Source organism: Dermacentor albipictus, chromosome 7, assembly GCF_038994185.2.
Source record: "Dermacentor albipictus isolate Rhodes 1998 colony chromosome 7, USDA_Dalb.pri_finalv2, whole genome shotgun sequence".
Classification (NCBI taxonomy): Eukaryota; Metazoa; Arthropoda; class Arachnida; order Ixodida; family Ixodidae; genus Dermacentor; species Dermacentor albipictus.
In genome coordinates this window covers 40,599,035-40,614,226 of record NC_091827.1, presented here as the reverse complement: position 1 = coordinate 40,614,226, position 15,192 = coordinate 40,599,035, and the positions used below count along the sequence as shown (strand labels likewise).

The 15,192-nt window shown below is 42.5% G+C and overlaps 1 protein-coding gene across 5 annotated transcripts; it reads left to right on the top strand.

The window, feature by feature from the left end:
• Positions 1–1,175: 1,175 nt before the first annotated feature.
• On the top strand, positions 1,176–13,942 carry LOC135920987 (amblin-like). Of its 5 annotated transcripts, none has more exons than XR_010570397.1 (5): positions 1,176–1,319; positions 2,838–3,044; positions 5,010–5,192; positions 12,011–12,190; positions 13,768–13,942. XR_010570397.1 is itself a non-coding variant. In XM_065455276.1 (5 exons), exons 1-5 carry the CDS (start codon positions 1,268–1,270, stop codon positions 13,779–13,781), a joined length of 492 nt encoding a protein of 163 aa, XP_065311348.1. In that variant the 5' UTR covers positions 1,240–1,267; the 3' UTR covers positions 13,782–13,942. The 5 variants fall into 5 exon arrangements, 1 of the variants encoding a protein (XP_065311348.1); XR_010570396.1 differs by having other exon boundaries at positions 1,196–1,404; positions 12,068–12,190; XR_010570398.1 differs by having other exon boundaries at positions 1,197–1,404; positions 2,982–3,044.
• Positions 13,943–15,192: the final 1,250 nt, after the last annotated feature.

Below are 15,192 nucleotides of genomic sequence, written 5' to 3'. Positions count from 1 at the left end.
ACTTTGTCTGGTAAATGTTTAGCGTATTCGAAGATGCTTTACTGTGGGATACGTAATCGCTTGTGAATAATCATATGGTGTTAGAGTAAAGAAATTTGCGGTTTCAGAGGGAAGTTAAGATCACCAAAGCAATCGTTTAAACCATGTTGGAACATATTACATGACTTCTCGTGAATCGCTCGAGCAATGGGATTAGAATGTATGAACGCTCCTGTTTGTCTAGTGTATTTTCATTGTTCTTACCATTCTCTAGATGTCTCGTATCAGTATTTACTTCAATAAGCTCGCGAAGTGGAAACATAATTTCTTTCCCAATAGTAGGCACAAGGTAGGTTAAATATTATGTATATAATTAAGCCTCTCCAACAATATCGTCCAATAAGCGGACCGACGCCTTCGCCAGAATCCACCTGCGGAAACGAAAGAAAGAGAACTAGAGAAAAGGAATGGAACAATTGCTCCTCTATGCAGACATATAACTAGGGAACGACAAAACAGAGAGCAGGTTTTGCTGCCTTCACACCAAAGCATCGGGCTTATAACTGAGTCCTAAAAATACTGCGTATTTACAGGAAGTAGTGGTCACTGTGAGGACAACATAACTGCCCAATAATTCTTCTAGAATATGCTGTTCTGATGAATATGCTTCGTGCTCTTGGTTTGACTATAATAAACGTTCTCGCTCTAATAACACATTTCCACCCAGCCACGATGGCTTCTGGCGGGGACATCAGGTTCGTAATTGGTTACAGTGTAGAAGACGCGGAACGGGGGCGGGGGGGGGGGGGGGGTACATATTAATGAACAATGACAGAGGAAAAAGTGTCTTTTCGTGTCTGCACCTAGATCATACTCTTTTACTATAGCTTTTTTTCAGGCCACACAGCTCCTATATCACACGAGGCGTGAATCACGTCGAATATTACGTAGTGTTGTCTTTTTACGAAAACACTAGACGAAGCATTTACCTCCCGCCTGGATGGTAAGAAGCATCCCTTTGGCAACAGAATCAGGAGAATCTACTTTTTTTGCCTCTTTGAACGTGAAAGAGCAGCTGCTCACAGACGTATGTGAAATTATAACAATACAAGTCACACTTGCCGCTATAATCACTTGAAAAAATTCGCACAGGACTTCGTCGCACATGCCAAGAACACGGCGGAGTTGATATTTGAAAGAGGTATTGTGTGTGAAAAGCTGTATGCAGCTCTATAGCTCTTGCTGAAGGCAGTAGCACGGTGGAACTTTCGATTAAGCGCTGTGGGGTATGAAGCGCCTAACGACATTTATGCTTTTCTTCCGATTGATATTAGTACAAGGTTAGTTATGCGTGGTCCTAGATAAACTGTATGTTTACGCGCAAAGTGCTGCTACTCGTATCTAAAGCTTCAAATGTTTTCGTTGGTAAGTGATTTATCAACGTTTCTTCTATCTTCAAACATCTTCCCCGGGAGCTATTGCCAGGCAATTGGCCGAGATTGTTCATCAACATGTCCTGCGCATAAAGTAGGGTGCTGCAATCAACCATTTCCTGACGTGTTTATTGACCTTCTGTGATGTGTTAGTTTGTAACTTAACCTGTTGTTCAGGCTAAAAATACCGCTGAAGTTATTGCTATCTACTCGCTCGTGTAAAAAAAAAGTTATGCTTAAGTTTAATTCAAAAGGAATTTTCTAGAGCAAGCATAGTATGCAGGGTGTTGCAGAGTAAGTTGCTTCGAACGTGTTGCTTCAGTTAGATCAGTGCTGTCAGACATGCTAACCATATCACATTCCAGAGGAAGAGTCTTTAATGAATATTGCAAGGCTGTCTCCTCTTACAAAACATGGTTTTTTCATTACTATACAATAGTTCAGGTGACAAAGCCACAGAGTTCTTGCCAGTAAGAGCCTTTGCAGTTGCAACAGCTCTTTGTATCTTAGTATGCTGAATATAGCGTTTGGCTTGGAGCTCCTTTGACAAGCAGTTCTAGAGTAACATTTTTTTTTACCTCTGCTGTTTCCCAGTGTCGATTGGTAATTGGGTGAGTTGATGCCGGCATCTTCAAGAGAGTGCAAAATAGAGCGACGTAAAGAAGGGGAGACGAAATAGCACCAAGTAGAAAATGTTACCTTTCTTTCTTTTATAAGGAGATGTGAATATAGAAATTAAGAACCAGTCTAAGCCTGTCTGATAACGCGAGAAGGACGGTACATGCAAGCCGTTAAGCCCAAATAAAACCCGTCTGGCTTGTTAATAATGTAAAACATTTTACTGCAGCCAACTTTGTAGAGTAAAAGTAAGGGCGCACCTATATTTAATAAATTAGGTGCTGCATGTTAATATATTCATGCTCCGGAAAACAACAAACCACATATATATATATATATATATATATATATATATATATATATATATATATATATATATGTGTGTGTGTGTGTGTGTGTGTGTGTGTGTGTGTGTGTGTGTGTGTGTGTGTGTGTGTGTGTGTGTGTGTGTGTGTGTGTGTCCGACACCGCTCATTTAGTTCGAGAAAGCCAGCCGGGTTAGGAAAATAGCGGACCGTTACATGATGATTATAAGTTGATTATGTAAGTGCAATTCATTGCTAAGTCAATTTTGTGCATAGCACCTAATTTTCTCGTGGAACTGTTACTTTTCACAAAAAATATATATATTTTCTTTGGCTTTACCAAGCAAACTAATTCTGAACCTGGCACGACATATTCGTCTTCCCGACTGCATTTTGACGAGCTGGTATGAACTAGTAGTTTACCATTAACAAGCATTACTTTAATAATGACAATTTATTCACCTAGTCATCGTGGCTCCGTTTCTTGTTGCGCAACTTTCAGCGTTTTTCAGAAAGCCGCAAGTCAAGAACGCTACAGTGCCAATGTTATGTCACATATCACCGTATGATGGCAACAACTGTAGGCGAGCAGGTGCCCTCTGGTATTATGACGTTTCCTATAAATCTTGCAAAATGCTCACCACAGGTTCCTGCAGCTCTGCTAGCAACCGCTTCCACACTATTCACAAGTGCCAGCAATTATGCCAACGTGAGTATGCTGTATAACGTATGCTTCACGTCGCCAGGACTGCGTCGCCATTTCTGGCAAGTTTGTTGAAATCACGCGACAAAAGCATTTTACCCTGCAGAAAATTTTTTTTGCAGTTGTTTAGCTGTTTTCACTCATCTCGGCAGCATTAGTAAGGTAATCAACATGTTTCCTGTCCGTGCCTTGATTTTAACGCGATAGCGTGAAGAATACCACGTCGGCGTCCGCTGTCCGACGTCGGACATCGCATTTGCAAAAACATTTTTGAACCGCACATAACCAGGCCGTTCATGTGACGCAAGGAGTTAAACTGATTGAATTTCTCAAGACGAAATACGCAGAAAAATCGTAAACTACAACACACACAACCTAGACACATGAAAGCTCTCGGATTGTAATCTGAATATACGAGAATACATAAATGCCACGTGAAAACTGTAACAAATCCCTTTTCCACCGTTTCTACAATGCGCTGCAGACTGGAGACGGTGTCCGTCTCAACGGCAGGATTTATCCTCCGCCTCACAGAAAGCTCAGCACTGAAGATGCCGCAGCTCTCCGACTTATTCAGGCAAACACATTTCCTAACCTACACAAATACAGTAAGATGTTCCCGCATACTCATCGCGGCATCTGCCGCTGGTGCGGCGACACAGGCCCTACACTCTTCCACATCTCGTGGGGGTGCGGGGGCAAACCTCAACACTTAAAGACGCCTAGCACGTCATTTGAGCGGTGGGAGGTACAGCTGACCGGCGATACCCTGGCGGGACAAGAAGCTCTCGTCCAGCAAGTACGTCGAGCAGCCATGGCCAGTGGAGTCCTGGAATGAGGACACCACCTACTCGACCTCAAGAGCAACCACCTCGATGGTTCGAATAAATGTTTTTTTCTCTCTCTCTCCCTGTCTAAAGAGCTGGAAATATTTAAATTGCCGTTGCAACGAATTATTAAACCTGCTACGCCTTCACACGATCCATCCAGACCAGTTGCGCTACCCACGTCGCAGGTTTCCTGCTCTAAGGCGTCGTGTTACACCACGAAGCTCCTCACCAGCTTCTCATAGACAGATGCCGCTACTTCGTTATGTAGGATTATTCAAGATCTACTTCGATCTTATGCCACGAAACACAAGTAAACGACAACCATACCACACTTAAACAAATGACCTCACTGCATGCCTGAACCAAACAGTTACAGATATGCTATCGATGTACAGGGTCTGTCCTCAATGTCAGTAAGGCCGTTAAAACTTAGCTCTTGAATTTATCCCTAAAAGAGTTTAAAAATCTTCAAAATACTCTCCTTTTGCGTTGACATAGCGACTCCAGCTCTGGAATGCATTGCGGTAGTCCTCCTTCAGAATGGCCTTTAATGCTGCGGTGCATGCAAAGACGGAGATGATGGAAACGCTGCATCAGGTGATGTGGTAGTAACAATATCAGATGGTTCCGTGCAAACATCTAAAACCTAAGTGCCTTTTGGATCAGTAGCCGCACGAGCTATCTTGCTTAATAGGCTTATTACAATGTGATCTTTGTACATTCCACAAGACAAGCTGCTTGACATTACTGAGTTTGAAAAATTTGTAGACTAGTTTCCTGAGCCGTCTGTTGTGGTTGGTCATTTTAATGCTCACAGTAGGCTCTGGGGGCACTCACGGTGTCACGCTAGAGGCCGCGTACTTGAAAAATTGGTTCTGTCTCCTGGAGCATGCCTGTTCAACAAAAAGGTCCCAACCTAATACAGCACTACACATGACACCTGCTCCTCAATAGATCTGGCAGTTGGTTCTGCAACACTTCTACCATGCCTTGAGTAGAGATTTCTTACAGACTCCTTTGGAAGCGACTACCTTCCCGTAATCTTGCAGGTCTCTCAATTTTTCACTTTTACACTTGGAGCAAATGAGCGGTACTTATTCGACACATTGTTGATACTAATGAAAATTTAAACATTTTTCAGCTCCCACTGGACGAGCAGACGCTGTATGTCTGAAACAACCAACCGCTGGAATGTGTTCGCTAGTATCTCATGCCTGGTATTTTGACCGGTTGAGTCAAAGTTGCAAACTATTCAGCTACACTACTTGTACGAAACAACACAACTATTTCTTGTCAGAAATGAAGTGCCAGTCTGTGTGCCTACGTGAGTACAACCGCAGCGATAGTAATGCGCCACAGTGTTTATCACTGTGAACAACATAACCACGTCATTTCATTTGGATCGCTTACTTTTCCACAATTGTTTGTGCAAGAGTTTCGTCTTTTTGAGTGTAGACGGAGTTCACTGAACGTTCATGTGTGACATGTGAAACAAATGTAACGTGTAACCTTTCCAGCAAATTATTTCAAAAAATAATGCATAGCAATGCTATTTAAACATTTAGGCATAACCCACTCACGACGAATGTAGACGTTATCGCAATTCGTATTCAAAGAATGTCGTGTCACACCACATTGCTATGTTCTTCACTTCTGTGTAGACTACTTGTTCAATTTCCAGTTAGTGACATCTTCGTCAATTCTATTTAGCCCAACGTTCCTACCTGAATGCATGCTATGTTCCCATTCTTTTCACCTTTTCCCTCTCAGATGTTTTTGATGCCGCCTGTTTCACTCCCGTATAGCCAACTTTTTTAATGACTTGCTGCCGACTTCCCTTTTGGGTCTTGTATTGCTTCCTTATAGCGGCCTTCACCCAAAGCGTCATACCCATTGTGGAAGATTGGCAAAGGATGTTAACGTAGTGTTAAAGCAATAACGTGAATGGTGCATATATGTCGTGACCACAATCCGCCATATGACGCCCACCGCTGTCACGAAGACAGCACTCCTCTTCCCAGCAAGCTCAACAATATGTAGCGTTCCGGTGCATAAACGCCAAGCGTCCTTCTTAAACGGAGAAAAACCCGTCATGGTTACTCAGTGGCTATGGCATTTGCCTGCTGAGCACGAGATCGTGGGATCGAATCGTAGACGCGGCGGCCACATTTCGATGGGGGCGAAGTGCAAAAATGCCCGTGTACTTAGATTTAGGTGCACGTTTAAGAACCCCAGGTGGTCGAAATTTCCGGAGTCCTCCACTACCGTGTGCCTCATAATCAGCAAGTGGTTTTGGTACGTTAAACCCCCTAATCTAAGTTTTTAAACGAAGGAAAAAAAACATGAGGTCAAGATGCTTGAGTAAGTTACGTTTTCGCAATGCCAAGAAGATGTCTAACCATCACAGAAAGCTTGGCAAGGCGAAAAACAATGCAAAAACGTAGGATTATTCCGCCATCATCTTGAAATTTCTGCACCAGGACGCCGATACGTCGCAGATTTTGATGTCGTCTGGATAAGCCTAGTTTATTTATGATCGTTAAAAAAGGACAACATTGCATTCAAAAAGAGCCAGCGACTGAATTGAGATAAATTCACAAACTTTTGCCGAGCAGTATTGGCGTGAACTTGAAGAGGTCGTTTGAAATGCATGATGGAGCAGCGCTTGTGATCGGCTCCTCAATTCAGAACATTGCACTGCGACCCTTCACTTGCCCTTGTAGTTGGCAACTTCTAACGGTAAAAATGAATGAATATAGAATACTCTAAAATTAAAATTGATAAAGTGTCTTTTTAGTGCTCTTTTACCGGAAGCGACTGACACGAAAAAAACAACGACCGTTTTTGCCGTGCACGTAATACCAAAGTTTTCACTCACCATTTTCATGCATGTTGTTGAGAATGTACATTCCGTCAGAAATACGCTGAAGGCATCATTTCACTCACAAATACTGCGGCATGTAGCGTTCCCACAAGAACCAGAAAAGCAGATGAATTTTTGCATTATGCTTGTTTTGGAGTTTGAATGCCATAAGCATTGCTCTTCGCGCTCTTTAAGGGGATTCAACATTTAAAATAGCTTAATCCACAACTGCCATAGAAAAGAGCGCCTATACAACAACACCCTGTATCGCAGGCTCGGCAAGAAGGCCCCTATTACGACTGCTTCCTCATTTCGCTCCTTCACCACCCTACCGATTCCCACGACTTGGCGACGGCATGGCGAACATATTAGAAACCAGTCCATGATAGGGCGAGGCGGTTGCGGCACTCGCAGGGCGATGTAAATTTCCTTGTCGCAGAGTCATTCTTTTCATGCGTCTTTGAGCAACCTTCAGGTTACGCGGAGATTACTGAACGCTTAACGTTCTACGGTGGACAACCGTGCGATAGGGTTTGTAGACCGCTAGTATCGCAGGGGCCGCCAGGTCACAGAACACATCACCACCCCCTTTTTCTCGGTCTTTTGAGGTTCTTTCTTTCTTGCATGCACGTTCTCTTCTACCCAAGCATCCTACCCTGAATTCAATAATTTGATATTATTGGCTGAGGGATAACATAAGCGACCCTAAGGCACTGGCGCACTTCCGTTGTGCGCAGTCACACCAGCATTTTAGAGAAGCGAAGGGGGTCTTTTTTTTTCTTTTCGACTGTTGCAATCAGTAAAGGATCAATAGGTTTGATCAGATGGTAGCATGAAGCTATATTATCTTGCAAGCAAAGACTGGCAGGTGAAGTGCTTATGCTGAAAGTAGTCATTTAAGCCGCCAAAGTTGAGCTCACGTAAAGCGGGCTCGTAATACCGAGGTCAACGGACACAGCGGGTGACAGGAACACCAGGACATTCCGATACCACAACAGAGAGATAGCATACTAGTGCTAACTTTCAGAATATTGTAACAATTTCGAGCGGAGCTGTTTCTCTCGAACATTTCCACTAATGCCTTAAGTTGCGTGGTAATGAACTGCAGTTTCAAACACTGCCTACATAGGATGCACAAATTTTGAGCCCTTCCCGAACAAAACACTTTCTGGTACATACTAAGAGAGTTTTTCACGAAGGCATTAATTAAGTCATGTATGTTTACGTTAAAGTGGTGACGCGATAATTTCCTCCCCACCCTCACTAAATGCGATAGTTATGCCATACAAAAGTTCGCAGGCTGAATTCAGAACCCTGCGTAAAACAAGCTTGTAACGCTTCAGAGCATGTGTTTAAGAAATTTATTGAAACAACCCTCCCTGCTCCACCTCCCTTCGAATTGTGAATGCACATCACCCATAACAGTACCCTTATTTTACGGAAAATATGAACAGACTGCCTAGCTCCTGGCACCTACGAAGCCACAAACCCAAAACGCTCACATTATTTAGCTCACGAAACTATGCTAAAGGAGGGTAAAGTATTTTTTTTTTCGCACAGCCCCTAATTAGGTCAAATAAATTAAAGTTACGCTGCACATGGGACTTACCATAGCTCTGGATTTTGCCAAAATGAACCTTGGTGCTACCCAGGAATGTATGGCGAAAAACGGGCCACATAATACTTTCGCGCCCTTAGTAAAAAATGTTTTCCAAATGGTGCAACACCCACACGTATTTATTACCATGCACTAATACGCAATAAACTCTTTATTTTTAGAGAATTCGTTCTCGGTAGAGTTAATAGTTTTCGGTTGGCAGTGTGCGAATCTCTAAACAGTTCCAAAAGCTAATTTTTAATGCTATGTAGCATTATATGAGCAATTTATTGCAAAGACTGTAATTCACCCACGCACTCTGAACTTTGCCCACGCATTAGCAAAAGCATGCCCCTTATTTTAACGAAACCTACAGTACACGATTTCTTCAGTTCAAAGAATGCGCCGGTTAAGCTACTGCGAACCTCCTGAAAGTCATGAGTACAGGACAACAATGCGAGATAAGTAATTATTTGTAAAGCACCTAGAGCCATCAGAAAGGTTAGTATTTCTCTACCCATTACAATTAACGTGCCCTCCTTTCCTAACTAGTGTGAACTCGGGTTTAGGCAGAGTTATCTCGTCACACTAGAAACATAACATAAACGGCCTCCGGTGCTTTCGCGCATTTGCTAAAGAAATTCATTGCAACTGTCGGAAGAGACCCCCCCTCCCCTTTAATGGCCTGCGCTTCCACTTAACATATAACCTGCCTCTTAATTTAACGAAATATGTACAAGCTCTTGTGTGTTCAGTAGATCGAAGATGACCCTAAATAGAATATTTCTGGTACTGATTGTTAGGAAATAAGCGGTGGAATTTGGGTATTCATTACACTTATCAAGTACACATTTGTCATTAAATGTAAACTTGGTGCAACTGAGAGTTGTCTCAGAAGAGTATAAACATCGCAAGGAATGACCATTAAGTCCTTTAGAGCCCTTGTAAAAGAATTTTCTTTGCGAAAGCTGTATCAGAACCGCGCTCTTTTATCTTGGCATGATGATTTGCAAGAAAATTCTCCTTATTTCAATAAATTTGAATGAGCTGATAATAGTATTTCTTCCAAAACCGTGGTATAAATTCTGCACTATTCGTATGAGACAGCTACAACGCCCCCGAGCGCCTGAATGCATAAATTATTACAAACGTGTTAAGTAAACCGGGCGCTTTTTACTTTGCATACAGATCGCCCATTACATGTTCATTATTTTGGCATTTTAACCAAATATAAACAGCTTCGCTTCTTTGGTTCACCATGAACCCCGTGGACCCTGAGGCAAACCTTGCATCATGCACTGAAGTGGCTAAAAAATTAGGGTTAATTAAGCTTTTACAAAGCTTGAATGAGGTTTTCAATGTCAAACATTCCACACACAGTACACTTACCATAGCATACCACCGGTAGCAAGATTACCAAACGCGTATTGAAAATTATAAAGCTATTTCATCTTATTTGTGCAAACACTGAAATGTTTACCAGCGATCACATATTACCATTCACATTTTCAATAAAATTATAACACTGCGGTTTTAGCGTATGCTAGAGTTACCGTATTTTCGGTAGTGTTGAGAAACAGAAACAAATGATTAAAGAAATATGAAGCATTTCGTTAGGTTAGTTTTCGTTGCAAAACTCGCAACAAAATCTTGAATCCTACATACACTTACGAAGAGGCCAAGGCAGATGTGTTTATATTTCTTTGGAAGTATGCTACGTAATCATACAAACAGTTTTCCTGAATTACGCCCCTGCATCCAAATGGTAGTAGCAATGGAAAGTGGGCGGGAGGCAACCATACATTAGATGCAAACATGGCGGTACATTGCCTGGTTGTGTTACAAAACGCGACCGTGAGGTAAAGTGGGTTAACCAAGGGGCCCGATGTTTGTTAATCATATCATAAGAACCCAACACACAAAGACTTAGGGACTTAGGGCCAACTTAGGGCCAGACTTAGGGCCAACTTAGGGCCAACTTAAGGAAACTTACTAATTGAATTAAAGAAATGCCACTATAATGGCAATGAAAGTGGATGAAAAAGCATGAACAATTCCACTCTGGGTAGGTGGTTACCAAGCGAAGCTGTTCTGCAGACGACATTGATGTGACACATAATATTAACAAAGGTACGCACACTCATTCATTGTCTAGATGTATGGTCATTATTTCACTCGCAACTGTAGTCACATTCTTTGATAACGTCAAATCGGTACACGTGCGCCGATGGGTGGTCGGTTGGGCCGGATCAGTGTGGAATTGCAGGGGATGTATGTGCAACACGAAACGCCCAAACAGCTACCTTTTCGGTACCAACACTTCCACATTGCTATAACCAGCAACGACAACAGGGGTAATGTCATCGCAGCTAATTCCTGCAAAGTGAGTAGCCAGGAATCTTGCGAGATTATGAATCATTGCATTTTTTGCTTGCTTACAGAGGTATGAGCCATTTGCTCACGGGGATATGAGCCATTGAGGATGACAGTTTTCGACGTGCTGTTCTGTACCTCGTATGCGTGATTTAAGGATTTAAGCACTGGTCGCTTCACTTTGCTGAGTGCTTGTAGCCTGTGCCTCAGGGAGCTAGAAGCCAATGCGACTTTTGCTTGCTTATGGAGTATAAATACTTACTGGAGTATGAGCCAATCATGATTTTAGATTTTGTTCATGGCGAACAAAGATACTCTGAGCCCTAGCGACGTAAAGGTTCGCTGTAAGAGCGCACTGGAACTTTATAATAAAAACAATAGTAATTTATTATTTCTACTTCTGAAAAGTATATGGCGAAAAATTTTTTTTTTCAATTCAACGGAACTAAAACTTGGCGCTTCATTCCACTCCAATTGAAACTTGCATGTTAGAGTAAATTAGAATATGAATGGCTCTTTTAAATTAAGTAACGTATCAATTACATTAGTAATGTGTATACTAAAGTCTGTGTCACTCTTAACCTATCTCTGTCATGTCACTAAAATGTTTTCAACCCGGGTGGCTTGCAGTCTCGAATGTTTGTGCACTTTATAATTCTTGTGTATGCTCGACATTGTGCTCAAGGTTAAAAATTTCTATCGTGGCTATTATATATATGCTTTGATTCTTACAGCGATTTCTATTTTCTGTGTAATTCTAAGGTTCCATTGAACTTTAATATTTATGCACGCATACGAACAATCCATTCAATACTATCTGCTTGTTAACGTGGCTTACATATGCAATTTATTAATATTGCACCGGTAGATAGCCATATAGGTTAACAGGCCCCATATATTTGTAAATATTTATTTTGTTGTTTGCAATAAATTATCAATTGATTGATTCAATAGTTGATTAGCCGAACAGCTCAACGAATGACTGCATGAATTTTCCACTATGCATCGGTCACTGGTGTCAAGTTTGTGCGGGTATAACATACTTATTCTGAGCTTTTGTGCAGCACTCATTGTTCAGGCTATTTTGCTTGCACCATATAACATTATGCAATTTCAAATTTACACGCTATTCAGCGCAGCAATGTATTGCTGAAGGATTGATGCTTTGTGCAGCAATCTCCTCTGTGTGCAGTTCTTAAAGATAACGGGAAACCAAATAGAGATGTCATACGCAGTACTTTTGTTCCTCTGCGTTGTTGGTATGTCCTACGTTTATTGATTCTCGGTGTAACGTGACATTTATTTGCAGCCCAGAGGTCACCAAAAGCTTTCTGCAGTGAACCGCCAATTCCTACATTTTGTACAGGCACGGCACACCGCTGGTACTTTGATGAAAGGAAAAACACCTGCCTTGTATATCTAAACAAACGTTGTGGGAAAGGCAGAAACCGCTTTAAAACATTTGCCCAGTGCATGGAACGATGCAGCTGTAAGTACGCATGCTTTCTGCTTACATGCCTTTACTATTGTGAGAAATTTGTCCTCGCAAATATAGAAAAAGTAGCTTGTTACTTCTCCGATTGAGGGGCTGATGTTGCAACGCGCTCTTGACGAATCGAGAAACACTTCTCGTACTGCAGTTTCAAATTGATTTGCTGTACGTGTTTACGGGTCGAAGCGTTATGCTGCTCGTGCGGACAGCATTATTCTTGAACGTAATAGTGAAGCCAAACTTCCATGCAGCCACAGAATGGGGAAGAAATCGGGGTTAGTAGAAAACTCATCAGAGCAGTCAAGCGGTCTACGCACTATCGTCCGCTGAAGGGGTGCATATGCATAATATTTATCCTGCAAGCATATCTGAAGATAATACAAAGAAAAAGCAGCCCATTACATTGTCTACGAAAGTAAATCCCGAACCTACCTGCTTTAAAAAGTGGAACACAAACACTTGTCAAAATAGTTGAACAAAAAAAATGAACGTCGACGTTGGAAATCCACTGACACATCCTTCAAAACAACATGTAAGGAGCTCGGTGAAGTGGCTGGTAGACTTCAGGTTTTCTGTTATGCACATGTGGTATTAGCTGCATGTGTAACGGGTCTGACAGTAAGTGCGCATTTCAGAATTCGCCCTGTGAAACCAAAATAAAACAAAACAAAAAATGACGTTTTCAACTGTGAGTGATAGCTGTTGAGTGTCAATTAATATTATGATGTAGCTTCTCATGATGATTTGCTAGTGGTGCATTCATTGCCCAGTTCACTTCTGCCAGGTGGTACTTGTGACAGTTTTTTTTTTAATAAACCCCACTTGCGCGCCTAAAGGGTTTCTTAAATCGTCGGAATTGATATACAGAGTCAGCCATACCGAGCTCTCTAGAAGCGTGTCCTCTTTTGTGCAGCATCGAAAGCGGTGTGATATCATGCGCGTTAAATCCCTCACTGTTTCATGCCGTATCCGTTGCTGTAGTCATTCGCGGATGCGTGCAGAACAATCTTTTGGCGACAAGAAAGCATCATTTATTGTTGAGGTGGTGCTCCCCGGATGTGAAGTTGGAATGACGACTAGTTCCTCCCGTTTTACATCCTGCGTTTGCAATTTCACCACTGACATCGCTTAAACACATGCACCTTTTACACCTATTACACAAGTTTCTAATACCGGGAACAAAGTTTTTGTAAACAGGAGCATTCAACTTTAACCATGAGGTACCGTCTTGTAATTGTCATGGTACCACATCCCGCTGGCTTGGCTCCGCACGTTAAATCCACGTCATTAAGGACACCAATGTTAACGCTCCTTTTTAAAAATTTCGCATATCGTACCTTAGTAAGATAAAGGATATATGCATGCCTGAGATGAGCTAGGGTAGCTCATATGTACAAAATAATATACGAGGAATCAAAATGTCCCCGATGTTGTAGCGTCAAGCTTTGGTTACCAACACGTCCTGTGGGGGCGTGGATGACGATCTCTGTAAGGATAAAAAAGTCTGTAATTATAGAACAAAAAAATATTGCGGTGCCCAAAATGAGCTCACATATGTGTTCCATCTTTTTCAGATGCCACGTCTTAGGCGGACTACGCATGACTTCAAGAAAACAAGCCAGCATAAACTGGTGGCCCGTAATGAGATATTTCCAGAGCGCTCTGACGCGCAACGTTTCTTTCTTAGATTTAATACGCATATCGCCAAGCGAAAAATAAATTTCTTACAAATCAACTTTGTCGCTGCTATCAATGCAGTTGCTGCAGTTTCTGTGGCTGCCTGGCCCCCCGCGTACACGACAGGGGGAAGGCGATACGAGACACTCGTTTAAACCCCACCGCGTCGAAAGTGCACAGTGCCCTTTGGAGCTCCATGGGCGTCGTCGCATTAGCCTCTTGACAACTCTAATTATCCGTGATCCCCTTCAAAGGTATTCTAGAAACTGCAGCCCTTGCCTTTCTACTAAGCTGCGAGTCCATAGGGGACGTAGATCGAATTTTAGAGAGGAGGAGGTAGAAGAGGCAGTTCGCATACAAGAGGAAGGGGAGGTAGGTGGAGTGAGAAACACAGAAACCCTGCTATAATACGACGGTGGTTCCGAGAAAACAGGATAAACTAAAGTTCATGGTACGGCAAAGTACTTTTCTGCTATTTCTGAAAACTAAGCTTGAAAGAGCGTAGGGTAGGGCGTGTTGGCATTCCATAACTGAGGTTTTTAGCGCACGAAAAGGGACAAGAGACCGAGGCAAGACGCGGACAAAGCAGAAAGCTGGGCTAGTTGGTGTATCATCATTATTCAAAAGACTAGCGCAATATAGCAGGGACAAAGGCAGAGAAGACGACAGGACGAGCGCTCGTCCTGTCGTCTTCTCTGTCTTTGTCCCTGCTATATTGCGCTAGTCTTTTGAACAAGACGCGGACACAGCGCTAACTTCCAACAATTGTTTTATTCCGCGAAGTGGTAAAGCTGTTGTCTGTTACCTATATATGTGCGTACCGCTTCGTGGGATAAAACAATTGTTGGAAGTTAGCGCTGTTTCCGCGTCTTGCCTCTGTCTGTCGTCCCTTTTCGTGCGCTAAAAACCCCAGTAATGAAAAATAAGCATCATGCACATATGGCAAGCGGAGAAGTTACACAGGGCGTGCGGAAGCAGAGTCGTATTAATTAAAGTGACCCACAGGGTCCAGGAGACCCTGAGGGAGCGGTCACACGTAAAATCAACAGCTTTGTGCCTGCTCGGTAGCTTCGCGGCTATTTGAATGCTCTAGGTGGCGGATTTGATCCCGACCACGGCAGCAGCATTTCTATGGGACCAAAATTTAGAAAAAAACACGTGCACTTAGATTTTGGGACAAGTTAAATAACACCATGGTGTCAAATTAATCTGAAGTACGCCACTATTGCGCGTCTAATAATCCGACTGCTGTTTTGGCACACACAGCCCCATAATCCAGCTCTAAGTGAATGTTCTTGCCACAATGCGATGTGCCATGTGAG